At 53.0% G+C, this 12282-nt stretch overlaps 1 protein-coding gene across 29 annotated transcripts in view; it reads left to right on the top strand.

Moving 5' to 3' along the window:
• Positions 1–12282, top strand: part of EXD3 (exonuclease 3'-5' domain containing 3) — a 297777-nt gene that overhangs the window by 233554 nt on the left and 51941 nt on the right. Inside the window, exons 19-20 of one of the 29 annotated variants that reach the window (XM_080562099.1) lie at positions 350–557; positions 1305–1666. The exons of 27 other annotated variants lie outside the window; for them this stretch is intronic. In XM_080562099.1, the coding sequence (XP_080418225.1) occupies positions 350–557; positions 1305–1345 (249 nt within the window). In that variant the 3' untranslated portion in view covers positions 1346–1666. Of the gene's footprint in view, positions 1–349; positions 1667–12282 lie in introns of those variants that run through there. One more of the 29 variants, XM_080562098.1, reaches the window with a different exon arrangement.

Below are 12282 nucleotides of genomic sequence, written 5' to 3' on the forward strand. Positions count from 1 at the left end.
AAAATGAGAGAAAGAAAACGTAAAGGCTGGCTAGTGATGAGAAAGGCAAAGTGAAAATTTAATTTATATTTGCAGTTTGTGTTTTTTTTTTTTTAAAAAGTTTCAAAGATCTTAAAATCAGACTGTTTGTTTGTTTCAAATGTTTGCAAGAAATACAAAACTTGGAAAAAGTAGGAAAGTTTATTCAGAGCATTCACACACGGAGGCTGGGTGGGCGCTCGGTGGCCTGGGGGCAGGGTAGGGGCCGTCCTCTGCAGCACCTCTGCAAGTGGCGGTGCCTGGGGAAGGGTCATAGCCTCTGGCAGCCTTCCCCTTTGGGTGTGAGGACCCGTGCTGTTTCCCTCCACAGAGCATGAACGGAGTAGTACCGCCAAGCCCAGGTGGAGACGTCCCCTCACGCAGCAAGAGCCAGCCTGTGCTCAGAGCCAGCCATCCGCTTCCTATCAGTATCAGTGGCCCTTGTGGCTGGAGAACCTCCCAGCCAAAAATGTTCACCTACTGCCAGTCTGTGGAGGAGCCAAGCAGAGATGTGGTCCCGGTCTCGTGCTTGCTGTCAGGTACTCGGCTTCTGTTCCACAGTGCTTCCAAGATGATGTTTCTGCCCTGAGAGGTACCTTCGTGGCTGGTGCACAGTGATTAATGACTGCCGGGTCCCAAAGGTGTGGATGTGGGAGTGAGCATGGTGGAGCGGAGGGAATACAGCTCTCCTGGCATAGGATCTGCAACAGCCTGGCTCATCCGTCAGGAATGCCGTGATGGAGGGGACGTTCCAAGTGTAGTCAGCATGGGAAAATATTTTATCAAAGAAACTTGGAATAAAATAAAATTAAAATCTAAACATGAACGCTTGACACAGTGCCACATGAGGGCTATTTTTAATTTCCTTCCTGATCGTTCCACTTGTTTTCATCATCGTCAACTCTTTGAATGGTGGAATTAGTCACCATATGAGATGAAGTAAACAGAGAGCCCGTGGTTTCCAAGTGAGCATCATCTTACCTCTCCTCAGGGAAATGAGAGCTGTGCCCATCGACTTGCCACCAGCCATGGGTGTCCTGGTGGCACCTGGGACTGTGTGCTCAGCTGGGGACAGCGCCATCGGGTTTATTTGGGACAGTGGCACCCAGGGGAGAGCTGGGGATGCTGGTGGGACTGGCTGTGTCAAACCACACTCCTATCTTTCTTGGAGGAAGGTGCCTTCTGTGGAGTCACCAGCTTAAATATAATCGGGGAGGCGGGGGTTAGAAAGAGGGAAAGCAGGCTTATGCTCTGTGCTCACCGCTCAATATTTTTATTCTGATTAGGTTTAGCTACACACTTAATAAGCTGGAGGAGCTCTTGCTGAGAGATTTGCCCAACACAAGTACGGGCTTGATGTCCTCCTGGGGGCAGGTGTGGAGAGGAAGAAAAGCTGAGCGCCAAGTTCCAGCATAGGCAAATGCAAAACCGGATTTTCCCTGAGCACCAGGTCCCGAATTCGCAAGCTGTCCTGCTGGGGGGCTGGAGGAGGACCCGGTGCCATCACACAGCCAGGAGCCGCAGAGGTCAGTGCCCATGGCACAGCGGTGTCCTAGAACCATCTGCTCCACGTCCTTTGAAAATGCCAGTTGCACCGTGTGTTTTCTTTCTGACTCTTTGGTTTCTCAATATACTTAACAAAAAGCAATACTAATTTCTTGAATTTCTAGTTGCGTAGCTATGTCTATGCTCACTGAATTCCTGGGGGGGGGGGGGGGGGGCAGGGGGAGAGGGGGATGTTATTTGGGTGATGCCATAGCTGCAAAATACTTGGCAGTGTAAGCGGAGGAGTCACCCTGTTCACTGGTACACAGAGGAGGATCCCTGTGATTAGCCCTGTAACAATGCTGATCAATTACAGAGCACTTCCCATTTTGCAGAATGCAGCCCAGACTTCAGTTAATCTTTCTACTAGTCCTTTGAACTGATCTCCTGGAGTTAATGGGAGTTATTTGGAAGCCTAAGGAGGAGTATGCACACTAATGGCTTTGGAGCTGGATTGGAGTAATACCCGTTCATTAGAGTGGCACTCTATTTCTTGGGAATCTCTTTCTAGGCAAATTCTGATGTGTTTAAAATTTCGCTTCTTAACCACTATACCTCTTCTGTATTTTTCTGGTATCTTATCAACTGATAATGATCCATTTAATTGCAATACTAAACTAAACACCAAAATATCCAGTTGGGGCTTTGATTCCAGTGCTGTTATTGCCTGTGATTTCAATTTCACACTAAATTTGTGTCCAAGAAGAGTTAACATCACCTAAGAAAATGGCACAGGTCCCCTCCAGTGTCTTTATGTTCGGATTTATGTTTTTAATGAGAGATTTGCTCTGCGCTTTGGCTGACTTGATGGGCTATAAAAACGAGCTGGAGGCGATGGTGGATTTGGGTTGTGCTGGGAAATGCGATGCCTGTTTCTGGACAGAGACAGTGGCTGCCCCAGCAGTGCAAGCTGCTACTCCCACCAGGTCTGGCAAGACCCACGTGTTACAGAGCTCCATGAAGAACAGTTTGGTTGGCATTGGGTTATTTAAAAATAAAAACTAATGCGGAAAACCAAGATTATTTGTTTTTGTAGAAGCCTGGAGTTTCCCACGGTGGGATGTTGCATTTGGGGACTGTTTGAACTGACATCCATTTTTTCCCTAAGATGAGGATCGTTCCTCACTAGCACTGTTGGGGTGACAACAACAGACATTTCCTAATGAGTCCTTGATCATGTGTTGGCCTCTCCGACATGGCCACGTGGTGACTTTCTGGGTGCTGCTGTTGGCAGCTGGCAGAGGGGTGGCCCTGGTGCAGTCCATGAGTGCAGCAGAGCACATCCATACATCCCCACCTCCCAGCCCATTTTGGGCCAGCCTGCAGTGCAGCAGGCTCCTTCTTGGGACGGCATATCTCTGGCCAAATCCTTCCCCTCCTGCAGCAGTGCCCCATGGCTGTGTCCCCAGAGGGATGCAGGGACACAGAGTTCACAGGGAGCCTTTAAACCAAAGAATTCTGGCAGTGCAGAGGTACCCCATCCCTGATCCCACAACTCCCCCATGGGCAGTTGTGCAGTGAGGGAATGCACAGAAAGGAGACCAGCTCCTCCCAATGGAGATGGCGTTTGGTAGGACCAGGGCATGGGCACGTAGATCCTCAAGGGCAACACCAGCTGGAGGTGCATGGGCACAGCCTGTCTCCTCGGCCAGGTAAGATGGGGAGAAGAAGGAGATGGAAGGCTTGAGAGGCTGCTTGTTGAGATTTCCAGTGGGTGAGAGTTAAATCCCCACAACAGGACTGTGATGCGTCACACCTGCAGTGAGGACCGTTATCAGCCATCTCACCAAATCCACCAGCCCAGCCGATAACAGAGCTCCCACTGGTTGACAGACTCGATGATCTCTGATTTACCAGGTTTTCTCATTTAAAACACAGAGGGCTCTGCTTTTGGTGTTGGAATCACTCCTGTGTGCTTTGATGCAGACACAGGGCTGGGGATGCTTCTCAGCTCTCCTGCTCACATCTCCATCCAAAGCACACAGCGTCATTGCCAACACCAAACGCAAAGCCACAGCGGGAGTGATTTTCTCCAAGTCTTTTCTCCCCCCAAGACTTTTTCTTGCCTTTGTGAGAGCGCGGGGCCAGCAGCAGCATGCAGGGTACCCCGGCGGACCCCGTTCCCACACTCATAATCCCTGGGTCACTGGAGGCACAAAGGAGCTGTCGCGCTGCTGGGAGCCGAGGAGGGGGCAGAGCCAGCTCCGCTGCCGCTGCCTCATTTCTTTCTCACCGAGGACGACCTTCATTTTTTTCCCCTGCTAATCCCTCCCTTTAATCCCCTTCTCCTCTCCTTACCAGGGTCAGGGCATTTCAGGGTGTTTTCTAGTGTCTGCCCCCCCCATCCCTCCCCCAGCAGCTCCATCCTGATATCTATTTAGTGAAGGCCAGACCCAAGCAGAGGTGTCTCCACCATCTGCACAGCGCAGCATCTCACTGCTTTCTGGCGCCTCAGAGCCACCACTTCGTGCTACAGTCAGTAACGGGAGCCTGTGAGCCCTCTGTGCTGAGCATCCAAAAGAGATGGGGGGCCATGGGAGTAAAAGCCCACGTTTCTGTGGTCCCAGGGCAAAGCTTCAGTCTCAGGGTTACTCCTTGGGGCTAGTGGTCCTGGCTGATCCCTCATCCCTGCCTGAGCTGGGGCCACAGCAGGGCGCAGTGCTGGAGCGTCCTCGGTGTTGGGAGCCAGAGGCAGGCACCTGCCCCCAGTACAGGCACTGCCGCTGCTGGGCTCCAGCATCACTGGGACGTAACGCCCAGGGCTCAGCTCCAGGGGCTTCGGGCAAAGTTTCCACATGAGGCTGTCCAACGAGAAGGGTCCACACTGCCATTTTTAAAGCGGCTTTGGTCCCATGTAGCTCTTGCCAAGAGGATGACTCTCCCTGCTGGGCAGCAGCCTCCTGGCTGTGGAGTTGGCCACAAATGTCACCGAGCAGACAGCCCAGCATGTGCTCATGCCCTGGGGCAGCTCATCTAGCCTTCTGGGCAGGTTTTGCAGCTCCGTGGTGCTGCAGCTGGCTGGGGAGCAGCAACCAAGCTCAGGTGCCTACAGCCAGCATGGAAACGTCTGCATGGGACATTCCCTGAGGCTGGCAGGTGGCTGAGCACTTCCTCTTGTCTGTTGCTCATACAAAGCCTAGAGCAGCAGTATCCCAAACCACCGCCTGGGCTCCGAGACACGTCCACAAGGCAGATAACAAACATGATGGATAACAGTGGACTGGGTTAATTTCAGCTGGGGAGCCATGGAGGGACTTAGAGCTGCAGCTCAGGTTCCGTGCAGAGTCAGAGCAGCGCCTCACTGACTGACTTTTGGTCCCAATTTGGGATAATCTTGGCTCTAGCATCATAACATCAGTATGTTCTTTATTAAACTGTCTAATGCAATTGATTTCCAGTCCACACTGTAGCTACTAGACAAAGTGCTCAGTAGACATGAAAGTGAATGAAGTCCGTAGTCATATTTTTATTGAAAATCTAACAGTAGCAGCCACATTTCCAAGGACTGGAGGGATAAGCAACATGTTGCACACCGTGTCTGCAGTGCTGCCTGCAGACTTCAGACCTGTCACTTTTTAGGGCTGTAGCTGTTTTTTGGAAATGCTGCCTACTACTAAAACCAGTAGATCATGAGAAGTTAATTCTTTTTGTCTGGGATTCAGGTACTGATACTTCTGCACATGGCATGGCCCTTGCCCACTGGTGAGCGGGTTTCTCCAAAATCTCTTGTGTTGGGAGAGCTGTCACCTGAACTGGTCCCTGGTACCCACAAGACTGGGGGTTGCCCTGTGCAGGGAGTTCCTGCCACGCTTCTGGAGAACCCTGGTGATCTGCCCGTAAGTTTATCATGGTAATAAAATCCAGGCAAAATCCAGGTGCTCGGGGGCTCGGTGATGCCTCCAGAAGTGCTGCTCAGAGGCTCAGGCAGCACAAAGCCCTCTCGGCGGCCCCGTATCATGTAGCATCAGGAAAGCCAGTGAAAAGAAAGTAAAGCTGTGGCAGGAGAAGCGGCTTGGGATGGAAGATAAGGTCTTCCTGTTTCCCACAACACCCTGGGCTTCTTATCTGCAGTACTGCAAATAAAAAACAAGGAGCCAGCCAGGCTGATTCCCACAGTACATGGAAGACTCATCAGCATGTGTTTTCCCGGCAGCTTCTGTGTCTGTAGGAGGATGCCCGGGACCCAGGATGGGATCCCCTGTTGAGGAAGCTGTGCCAAGGGGTTTGGCCTTCCCTGCGTCCCAGGCAGGGCTCAGCAGTGTCCCCTCTGCGTCCCATGGGAAGGGTCCTTGCCAGCAGCACATGCAGCAGGGACCGGTCCTGGGGCATCTTGCGGAGGTAGAAGCCACTGGTTGGCCCCGCCAGAGCATCACATCCTCCGGGGACAGCAGTGCCTCATCCATCCGTGCGTTCAGGGAATGGGAGCGTCCGAGCTCCAAAGCTTGCCAGAAGGACGCGTGACCCGCGGGGGTCGGGGTCTGCTTCTCTGCAAGCGTTTGTGTTCAGGAGCCTGCTCCCTCAAAGAGCAACACTCGCAGGTCACTTGGGCAAATGTTGAAAGTTCACAGTATCTGCTCATTATTTTATGAAGTTTGACTTGTTTTTTTGAAAAGTGGGAGCCCTCATTTATCACCTGCACTAAAAATAGGCCGCTTATTTCTGTGTCAGCCCTTTCAAAATGTTGGGTGCTTCTGCTTGCAACCGCTCTGTTTGCATTACCCATTTCTGGAGACTTCCTTGCTCTGTGATTGCGCCATCTCTCTGTGAAAGTTAACGGGAGAAATGTAGGTGCTTCTGGTCTGGAAATACATTCTCAAGTCAGCTTTTGTTTAGTAAGCCCTAGGACAGCTCATCTGTTGGAGCTACACCTCTGATTTCAGGAGGAGTCAGTAAGAAGTCCAGGCTCGCCTAGTAAGCCATTAATAATGACCAAGCATCACAGCACAGATGTAGCCTGGCAGTACAGAAGTAGGGCTGGTGCCCATGGAATCAGCAGCTGCTCCTTCGCTCTGGGAGTGTTTAAGCCAGAGGGAACTGCATGGCAAGAGAAAACAGCGCAGTGTTTTTCCGGGCCTGACAATGAGGGTCAGTTTCCTCTGCCTCTTAATGAACTACAGAATGGCACCGTAAGCTTTTAAGTGCAACAACATCGAAGTTTTAAGTGTTTGTACAAGCTTTAAAGACGCCAAACATTTGACTTGTGTGAAAAAAAGCAGCGAGGGAGATTCCTTTTTCCACTGGAATAAGTCTGGATTGGCAGTCCATGCCCAATTAGCAGCACAAGCCAGTAATGACCCAGCATGTGCAGCTCCAGCCTCCGATGCTTCTCGCAGACCCCATGATCTCCAGTAACATCTTTTCATCCACCGTTTGCTGGCATGAGGATGCACTCTCTCACCCTCCCAGTGGAAACCAGCTCCACCAGAGCCTGAATTGGTCCGGGGCAGGAGTGTCCCTGGGTGCCAGGGGCAGCAGCACCCCTGGCTTGGGGCGATGCTGTCACCTCCCAGGAAGGTCCCTGGCTAAATGAACGGTCTCTTTGGTGGCTGGAGCACAATGTTGCCCCGAGGTGCCTTCTCCTGCTTTCCCCAGGGCTGGATTTGGGTTTTCCCATAGTTATATTCCTCCTAGCCCCTTTTTGAGATTATCAATTACCAGCTTGCCTCCCACTAATGGCTCCGTGCAGCCAGTTCTCCCCAGGGCCATCCATTGGGCTGCCCAAAATCCTCACCTAGGTGCGATGGAAGCTCCCCGCAGAGATGGAGGTGGCCCAGGATGCAGAGGGAGATGCAGGAGATGCCGGCTGGCGTAGCTGGCGCCCGCAGGGCCAGGCAGGGATGCTGGCATAGGGTCGGGGGGGGGAGAAGCTTCTGGGAAGGGAGCCACGGGGAGAGGGTGTGCCCCCGGGAGCTGGTGGTGCTGCTGCAGACCCACGCTCTGGGGATGCTGTGCATGCTGCTCTGCCCTGCAAAGTGCTACCCTCCTGCAGCCTGCCTGTGCTCTCAGCTTCACTTGAGCTGCTTTTCTTCCCATCATCTTTGAAAACGAGCACAGCTGCGGGGCGGGAGCTGGAGCCCATTCCTTCACAGGGAGCTGCTGTCCCCATAAATCTGGGCGCCTCCAGGATTTTGGGCTACACCGTGGTTGTATGCGCATTTCTCAGAGCCCTGCCATTCACCAGCTCCTCTCCACATCTTGTTCCTAATGTTCTGCTCCTTTTCTGAAAGATTTGACCCTAAAAATAAGGGCAGCCCACATATCCCTGCCATAGCTGTGACCCCAGCCAAATTTCTGCGTGCCCCTCCGTATCCCTGCTCCTGTGTGCACATCCCTTACAACATCCCCATCCATCCCATGGCATGGGCAGATTTCCCAGAGCGTTCCACAGACAGACTGGGGCTTCGTCTCCCTGTAGCCACAATAATCTTCCGCAGGACCACAATAACTCAGGCAGGTTTCCTGCTGTCACCAGGGTTTCTGGGGCAGGTGCCCAGCACTGCAGTACCAAGGAAGATCCAGGCCACCCCCACTGGACGTCTCCATGTTGCATTTCCACCAGCTGAGGTGCCTGATGTTACACCACTATCAGGTGCCAAACAATCAGAGACCTGGTACTGCCTCCCTGCCTTGCTGATGGCTCTTTAAAATTGGAATGTTTTATTTTAGATCCTAACTGCCCAACAATACAGAAATGTACTTTATTAAAAACCCTAGAAATCTATTTCACTAAAGCAGTAAACAAGCAAGGCAACAAAAAGCAGATAAGTCTGCTAATTATTTGCTCATTAAAAAAAAAAAAATCTCCAATAAATCCTTTTAAGGTGATCCCATAAATCTCTCCAACATCATTAAGGCCAGTTGTCTTCAATTCTTATCTCCCCCTAGGGAAGCCTTTTATGGGTGTACAAACAGAATGCTTTTAGGATTTGTATCACAAACATAACCAAAGTCTGACGAGATCATCCAACAAAAGTGACCCTCTGTTCCCCGTGGCAGCAGCTGGAGAACAGCAGAGCCTCCCCAGGGAGGCAGATAACACCAGTCCCCCTGGGACTGGGCTCCAAGACCGTCAGCGCTCATCTCATGTCTTCAGGAGCAGGTTGCTGTGGCGTCACCATGCCAGGCATCCCGGAGGCTGCGTGGACACTGGGGCTTGGCCTGAGGTGCTGCAGGCGGCTTTTCCTGGTGTGCACCAGATGAGCCTCACCACAGGCAGCGGGGCTGCTGCATGGGGTGCGTGCAGGGACCCTCCTGGCTTGGCACAGCACCTACACGCCAGGGCACAGCCCGGAGGGAACCTGGACACAGCCCAGAGGGAAGGGCGGCTCCGGCCAGCCCCTGGCCGCTGCTCTGAGAGCCCGGGGTCAGGATGGACGTGGCCGGGGGCTCTGCGCAGCACAGGTGGCTCTGTTAGCAAAAGGCCAGGAAGCCTCATATTTGTGGCTTCCCCCACATGCCACAGACCCGAAACCAGCCCAGATGTGCACCCAGGGCTTATTAAAAACCTGCAGGGAAAGCATTCCCCCAGCCACCCTTCACAGGCATTCCTCAGTGGCAAAAAGCTCCTGAAAACTTGAAACGGCTGCAAAAGACTTTTCAACTTGTGAGATGCTGATGCTGGGTAGTTTCCTGAGATGTCTTGGCTGTCTTTTTCTGCTCCTCTTGCCCAAACAGCGCTTCCACCATTGTGGTTTCTTTCATTCATATTCATTTGCTCATAGCAGTAGATGCCGGATGTTACCCTCACTGGGGACCTGCGCTGGTGACAGAGACCAGGACTGACTGAGGTCTGGAGACCCTGCTGCCTTCACCAAGCCACCTCCATGCTTTTTGGCTGGGGGCTCCACCAGCCTCCCAGCGTCCTTGCATGTGGCCACCCTGTGCTGGGAGCCCAACAGGCTCCGGTGACAACATGGCAGCTCCTGTGGCCTCACTTTGCTTATTACTCTGAGTGACTACTTAATGGCTGCTTTGGCTCAGGGGTGCTGGGCAGGGGTGGGCACAGCCCCAAACTCTCTGTCAGCTGAGTGGCTGTGGCTGTGCCACGCGTGGGTCCTTGGCAAGGACCCCCGGAGCCCTCGGCTGGGTTCTGCAGGGACAAGCATCCTCCAAGTGCAGCACCACACCGTGCGCCAGCACCACCTGTCAGCACACCCTGGGCATGTGGAAGAGATGAGGCGTTGCAGCTGGCCCAGAAAAAGGGTGTCTGCTCCTCTCCATCCAGGCAGCAGTACCCTTGGGCTGTCAATAACCTGTTCCTCTCCCTCCTGCAATGCACCAACCCAAGGCACCTTGCTGCCAGCCCCAGATTTACAAGGGGCCTCTGGTGTCTCGGATCCACAGCGTTGCTGCCTTTCCGTTATCTGCTTACACCTACTGACCTGGAGAAAAAAAATGTAACAGACATTGAGTGAAAAGACCCTGAGCTTTGGCATCTGGGTGCTGTATATATGAGATGCTCCAAGAGTTTTAACTCCCAATGGTCCTGGGACTTGGAGCCGGGAAACCTGGTTAATTTTCCCCTCTCCTTGCTGAAGTGGCAGTGATTTTATTGTCTGATTTTATTTTTTGCCCAAACCTGGTGGCTCCCCAGCAAGCTTCTAGGTTTGTTTTATTCCTAAGTGGAGGTTTGTGCCAGTGGCTCCTGCTGCAAGCCGGGCACTCGGCAGGGTGAAGGCTGGGCATGGCGCTGGCGGCTGCGCAGGCACTGCCCCGCCAGTTACCCTGCGCCCTCGGACTGCAGCTGCTGGGACTGGGAGCATTTCCCCCAGCAAATGTCACCAGCAGCAGTGAAAAGACTCATATGTGAGCCTGATGCTCCCACTGCAGCCTTGCAGTTCATCCTCATCCCCTGCTTCTGTTCAGGCTGCGGCCTCAGGCTGTGTTTTATTTCCAAGTTTTATGACTCTACAATTACAGTGCAAGAGGGGGCTGTTTCTAACCATCCTTCTCTTGCAGAGATGATGTGTTGCTTGATTTTATGTTTTTTCCTGATGAGTTGTGCTTTCTGCTTGTGAAAAGCCTCGCATCTATTTTATGGAGTCAGGCCAACCCAGCCAATGCCACTAAAATCCTCTGCCGGCACCCGGGATCCTTATCCCAGACACCCAAGAGTATAATCACTCTTTCCAAAAAACGAGAAGTGAAGGATGTGTTTATTTTTTGCATCTCAGCACATGCAAAGGCTCCAGTCTGTTAGGGAGCCCTGACTGTCCTGCGGGATGTGGCTCCGTCGGCGACCGCCTTTTTCTGAGGCCCATCAGTGCAGGGCAGTGCAGATGCTGGCGTGCCGGCCGGGCACACCGGGTGCTGGTGCACGGCGTTGCGGGGGTGCTCGGGAGGCAGCAGAGCTGTGACCGCGAATCCATGCTGGGCGCAAAGATGGCTGGGTGCAGAGTGGGCTCCGCAGCCCGTCCTGCATCCATCCGCTCTCTCCTGGCCCCAGGTACGGCGACAACTTCAGCATAGCCCAGGTGGCCGCAGCAGCCTGAGCCGCAGCTTCTCCTCGTGGGTGCCTCCTGGGCAGGGCGCGGGGCTGCGCTTTCCCCTCGCTGCTGGCGCCCAGCCCCAAAGCCGCCTTCCCACGGTGAAACGCAGCCGGTCCCAGCCCCCTCCCGGCTTCTCTCTGATGTGGCTGCCGAAGGATGTGGTGACAATAAAAGTGTCAGTACGGAGAGGTGCTAAGGCAGGGGAGGCAGTTGGTTTCCTGTTAGCACCGGTGCGACAAGGCGCAGCTCTTCCCTGCCGCCGGAGCGCGTCGGTTCCCATCCCGCTCCCTGCACCGCAAGCTCCATTTGCAGTTATTTACTAAAACAACACACACTGTGTGAACTCCCTCTAGGCCAAAAATAACTGCCGCCCCATTAACTCGAACTGTTTGTTTGTTTTTGGCTCTTTGGTGCCCCGATCTCAGGCAGGGAGCCTGCCTGCTGGGGGCTGGGGAGCGGGGTTACCACCCCTCCGCCACCCAAAACTGCTCGGCTGGTGACGCCTCTGGGCTTTGAGCTGGTTTGTGCTGCAGGAAGGTTTTCTCACACCAGATAAAAAGCAGTGGCAACCAGCATGTCTATGGCCTCTTTGGGTTTTTGCTTTGTTTTTTGCAGTGGGTCTCCCGTGTGGGGGCCAACGCAGAAGGGGCTGAGCCTTGAGGGTGGAAATTTGGGGGGACCTTTGCTGGTGTCAGGAACCATGGGGAGTGCTGGTGCCAAGCAGGGTCCCCAAGCCCCCTGCCTGTCTCCAAACCAGAGTGTAGGATGGCTTTTTTTGCTCATTTTTCCCCGAATACACTGCAGAGGGAAACACCCCCGAGATAGGCTCTAACTTCAATTCTTAGTCCTTCAGCCAGTTTTCAGGGTTATGAATGATAGTTTTTACCCTTAACAAGTTTCCCGGGAAACCCATCTTGATTTTCAACCAGCTTTAAGGAGAAAAATCTCAACATCAGAAGTCTCTGTGAAAAGATGTCCTAGATGACTGGAATGAGATGAATGAATTTAAAGCAAAAAATAACACTTTTTTTATTTGTTCCACTAAAAATAATCTCCTGTGACAACGTTCACATAGGGCTGTCAGCAGAGCCCATCGCTGCTGCTGTTTCTGGAGTCAGCTCTTCCGTCTCATGCTCTTCAGTAGCAGCAAGTATGTGGGAAGATTTGGCAGCTTCCATCCCAGCAAGAATGAATTCTGAGGCAGGGAGAGGACTCGGGAGGGCTGCAGACC

This window comes from Anser brachyrhynchus (genome assembly GCF_964034855.1).
Source record: "Anser brachyrhynchus genome assembly, chromosome: 19".
Classification (NCBI taxonomy): Eukaryota; Metazoa; Chordata; class Aves; order Anseriformes; family Anatidae; genus Anser; species Anser brachyrhynchus.